At 54.3% G+C, this 5,000-nt stretch overlaps 1 protein-coding gene across 1 annotated transcript in view; it reads right to left on the bottom strand.

Moving 5' to 3' along the window:
- Positions 1 to 4,083, bottom strand: part of phf1 (PHD finger protein 1) — a gene marked incomplete at both ends in the record, with an annotated part of 7,479 nt that extends 3,396 nt beyond the window's left edge. Inside the window, 4 exon segments of the mRNA XM_080494122.1 lie at positions 1,698 to 1,821; positions 3,542 to 3,610; positions 3,697 to 3,792; positions 3,935 to 4,083. Coding sequence (XP_080350248.1) covers positions 1,698 to 1,821; positions 3,542 to 3,610; positions 3,697 to 3,792; positions 3,935 to 4,083 — 438 coding nt within the window.
- Positions 4,084 to 5,000: the final 917 nt, after the last annotated feature.

The following is a 5,000-nucleotide window of genomic DNA, read 5'->3' as shown; positions in this document are numbered from 1 at the left end:
AGCTGTGGAGGAGAAACGTGTTTGAGTCTAACAGGTCATGAGATTTCATGAAGGGTTAAAAACTAACAGGTAAATGAGGCTAAAATGATTAGTTAGTTATCAATAGACTGGTTAGTTATCAATAGATTATTTAGTTATCAATAGATTGGTTAGTTATCAATAGACTGGTTAGTTATCAATAGATTATTTAGTTATCAATAGATTGGTTAGTTGTCAATAGATTGGTTAGTTATCAATAGATTATTTAGTTATCAATAGACTGGTTAGTTATCAATAGACGGGTTAGTTATCAATAGATTATTTAGTTATCAATAGATTGGTTAGTTGTCAATAGATTGGTTAGTTATCAATAGATTGGTTAGTTGTCAATAGACTGGTTAGTTATCAATAGATTATTTAGTTATCAATAGATTGGTTAGTTGTCAATAGATTGGTTAGTTATCAATAGATTATTTAGTTATCAATAGACTGGTTAGTTATCAATAGACGGGTTAGTTATCAATAGATTATTTAGTTATCAATAGATTGGTTAGTTGTCAATAGATTGGTTAGTTATCAATAGATTGGTTAGTTGTCAATAGACTGGTTAGTTATCAATAGATTATTTAGTTATCAATAGATTGGTTAGTTGTCAATAGACATGAACAGCTAAAATACCCTGATTTACTAACTTTAAACCTTTATTTTGAAAGAATCAACCATCCACAGTAGAACATTCAGAGAAGTTCTGATTTCCTTCTTTTCAAAAGTTTAACTGCATGAAATGATGTTTTAGTGTGACTGAGTGAGGCAGAGGGCTGAAGAGCAGCAGAGGAAGTGGTGAGGTGATGGTGAGAGGTAGTGGTGAGAGGAAGTGGTGAGGTGATATTGACAGGAAGTGGCGAGGTGATGTTGAGAGGAAGTGGTGAGGTGATGTTGAGAGGAAGTGGTGAGGTGATGGTGAGAGGAAGTGGTGAGGTGATGTTGAGAGGAAGTGGCGAGGTGATGTTGAGAGGAAGTGGTGAGGTGATGTTGAGAGGAAGTGGTGAGGTGATGGTGAGAGGAAGTGGTGAGGTGATGTTGACAGGAAGTGGTGAGGTGATGTTGAGAGGAAGTGGTGAGGTGATGTTGACAGGAAGTGGTGAGGTGATGTTGAGAGGTAGTGGTGAGAGGTAGTGGTGAGGTGATGCTGAGAGGAAGTGGTGAGAGGAAGTGGAGACCGCAGAGTGAGGACCCCCAGAGTGAGGACCCCCAGAGTGAGGACCCCCAGAGTGAGGACCGCCAGAGTGAGGACCCCCAGATTGAGGACCGCCAGAGTGAGGTCCCCCAGATTGAGGATCCCCAAAGTGAGGACCGCCAGAGTGAGGTCCCCCAGAGTGAGAACCCCCAGAGTGAGGTCCCGCAGAGTGAGGTCCCGCAGAGTGAGGACCCCCACAGTGAGGACCCCCACAGTGAGGGTCTGCAGAGTGAGGATCCCCAAAGTGAGGACCCCCACAGTGAGGACCCCCACAGTGAGGACCGCCAGAGTGAGGACCCCCAGAGTGAGGACCCCCACAGTGAGGACCGCCAGAGTGAGGACCCCCAGAGTGAGGAGCCCCAGAGTGAGGACCCCGACAGTGAGGGTCTGCAGAGTGAGGACCCCCAGAGTCACTCTGGGGCTCCTCAGTCTGGGGGTCCTCACTCTGCAGTCTCCAGATGTGCAGACAGCCTTCTCGTACCGCCCCCAGCAGCAGCCAGTCCCAGTTCTCGTTGGTGAAGGACAAGATCTCGTGGTCAAAGTCGAAGTACTTCCTCTTGCAGCACAGCGACAGGTGGTAGAGCACCAGGTGAGCCAGGTCCACCCTGAAACACACAACACACCAGGTGAGCCAGGTCCACCCTGAAACACAGCAACACACCAGGTGAGCCAGGTCCACCCTGAAACACACAACACACCAGGTGAGCCAGGTCCACCCTGAAACACACAACACACCAGGTGAGCCAGGTCCACCCTGAAACACAGCAACACACCAGGTGAGCCAGGTCCACCCTGAAACACACAACACACCAGGTGAGCCAGGTCCACCCTGAAACACACAACACACCAGGTGAGCCAGGTCCACCCTGAAACACAGCAACACACCAGGTGAGCCAGGTCCACCCTGAAACACACAACACACCAGGTGAGCCAGGTCCACCCTGAAACACAGCAACACACCAGGTGAGCCAGGTCCACCCTGAAACACACAACACACCAGGTGAGCCAGGTCCACCCTGAAACACACAACACACCAGGTGAGCCAGGTCCACAACAACACACCAGGTGAGCCAGGTCCACCCTGAAACACACAACACACCAGGTGAGCCAGGTCCACAACAACACACCAGGTGAGCCAGGTCCACCCTGAAACACACAACACACCAGGTGAGCCAGGTCCACCCTGAAACACAGCAACACACCAGGTGAGCCAGGTCCACCCTGAAACACACAACACACCAGGTGAGCCAGGTCCACCCTGAAACACAGCAACACACCAGGTGAGCCAGGTCCACCCTGAAACACACAACACACCAGGTGAGCCAGGTCCACCCTGAAACACACAACACACCAGGTGAGCCAGGTCCACCCTGAAACACAGCAACACACCAGGTGAGCCAGGTCCACCCTGAAACACACAACACACCAGGTGAGCCAGGTCCACCCTGAAACACACAACACACCAGGTGAGCCAGGTCCACCCTGAAACACAGCAACACACCAGGTGAGCCAGGTCCACCCTGAAACACACAACACACCAGGTGAGCCAGGTCCACAACAACACACCAGGTGAGCCAGGTCCACCCTGAAACACACAACACACCAGGTGAGCCAGGTCCACCCTGAAACACAGCAACACACCAGGTGAGCCAGGTCCACCCTGAAACACACAACACACCAGGTGAGCCAGGTCCACCCTGAAACACAGCAACACACCAGGTGAGCCAGGTCCACCCTGAAACACACAACACACCAGGTGAGCCAGGTCCACCCTGAAACACAGCAACACACCAGGTGAGCCAGGTCCACCCTGAAACACAGCAACACACCAGGTGAGCCAGGTCCACCCTGAAACACACAACACACCAGGTGAGCCAGGTCCACCCTGAAACACACAACACACCAGGTGAGCCAGGTCCACCCTGAAACACACAACACACCAGGTGAGCCAGGTCCACAACAACACACCAGGTGAGCCAGGTCCACCCATGTCGTCATGGAAACACGAGGAACACTGTCTCTCTAACGTGTCGTCATGGAAACACAGTGATCTGATTGGACCGGCCCAGATCCAAGGTGGTGCTGTGACCAATTCGCAGTGTGATTGGATCCCTGTGTACACGGAGGTTTGGTGACATCACCATGATGAGTCATGCAAGAAAACCAGGTGAGGACAGCAGAACTGGCAGACCGGATCAGAACCTTTGATCTAACGGAGGAACTTTGTTCAGTTTCTGGAGAAACTCCTCGTCAATCTGCCGCATTCCTGCAAAGCATTCTGGGACGGGTCCACTGGGCAGTAATCAGATTACCACTCAGACTCACCAGGTCATGGGGAGTCTCTGGATGGTCTCTGGACCCTTGGTGCAGACGGAGCAGTGGAACTGGTAGAACCTGGAAAACAAGCAGCAGAGAGAAAACTGAGTGTCTTTCCATGTTCATCTAAACAAGTGGAGGGAAGGAGTGCGACTCTAGGGAACCTGTCTCCGTAGAGCAGCGGCTTGGCTAAACACTGAGTGCACGCCTCGTGAAACCACTGGCCACAGCCTCCACACTGCAGCATCTTCAGGTTCCACCTGCAGGGGGCGAGACACAACATCTGTCTGGAGGACACAACATCTGTCTGGAGGACACATGGGCCAGAAACAAGCCAGGCGAAGGTTCAGTGGGGTCACATGAGGACATATGGAAAGACCTGAGGATGTGACTGTCACTCACTCTCCTGGTCCGGCGCAGTAGCAGTAACACTGCTGCTGATTGGTCAGGTGCTGCGGGTCCCAGTCCAGAGACGACAGCTGGTACGGGAGGCGGAGCTTCATGAACTGCATGAGCCGGGCAAAGCGTCCCCGCTTGAGGGCTCCGCCTCTCTGAAACACATGGCCAGGACGTCAGTGACTGGGACAGGGAGGGCGAGGAGAGGGAGGGCGAGGAGAGGGAGGGTGAGGAGAGGAGAGGGAGGACGAGGAGAGGGAGGGTGAGGAGAGGGAGGGTGAGGAGAGGAGAGGGTGAGGAGAGGGAGGGTGAGGAGAGGGAGGGTGAGGAGAGGAGAGGGCGAGGAGAGGAGAGGGAGGGTGAGGAGAGGGAGGGTGAGGAGAGGGAGGGTGAGGACAGGGAGGGCGAGGAGAGGGAGGGCGAGGAGAGGGAGGGTGAGGAGAGGAGAGGGAGGACGAGGAGAGGGAGGGTGAGGAGAGGGAGGGTGAGGAGAGGAGAGGGTGAGGAGAGGGAGGGTGAGGAGAGGGAGGGCGAGGAGAGGGAGGGTGAGGAGAGGAGAGGGCGAGGAGAGGAGAGGGAGGGTGAGGAGAGGGAGGGTGAGGAGAGGGAGGGTGAGGAGAGGAGAGGGCGAGGAGAGGAGAGGGAGGGTGAGGAGAGGAGAGGGAGGGCGAGGAGAGGGAGGGTGAGGAGAGGGAGGGTGAGGAGAGGGAGGACGAGGAGAGGGAGGGTGAGGAGAGGGAGGGTGAGGAGAGGAGAGGGCGAGGAGAGGAGAGGGAGGGTGAGGAGAGGGAGGGTGAGGAGAGGGAGGGTGAGGAGAGGAGAGGGCGAGGAGAGGAGAGGGAGGGTGAGGAGAGGAGAGGGAGGGCGAGGAGAGGGAGGGTGAGGAGAGGGAGGGTGAGGAGAGGGAGGACGAGGAGAGGGAGGGTGAGGAGAGGAGAGGGAGGACGAGGAGAGGGAGGGTGAGGAGAGGGAGGGTGAGGAGAGGAGAGGGTGAGGAGAGGGAGGGTGAGGAGAGGGAGGGTGAGGAGAGGAGAGGGCGAGGAGAGGAGAGGGAGGGTGAGGAGAGGGAGGG

The sequence above is a fragment of the Lipophrys pholis genome (assembly GCF_963383615.2).
Source record: "Lipophrys pholis genome assembly, contig: SCAFFOLD_734, whole genome shotgun sequence".
Taxonomy (NCBI): domain Eukaryota; kingdom Metazoa; phylum Chordata; class Actinopteri; order Blenniiformes; family Blenniidae; genus Lipophrys; species Lipophrys pholis.
The sequence above is the reverse complement of the archived record's forward strand: the minus strand, read 5'-3'. Positions and strand labels throughout refer to the sequence as shown.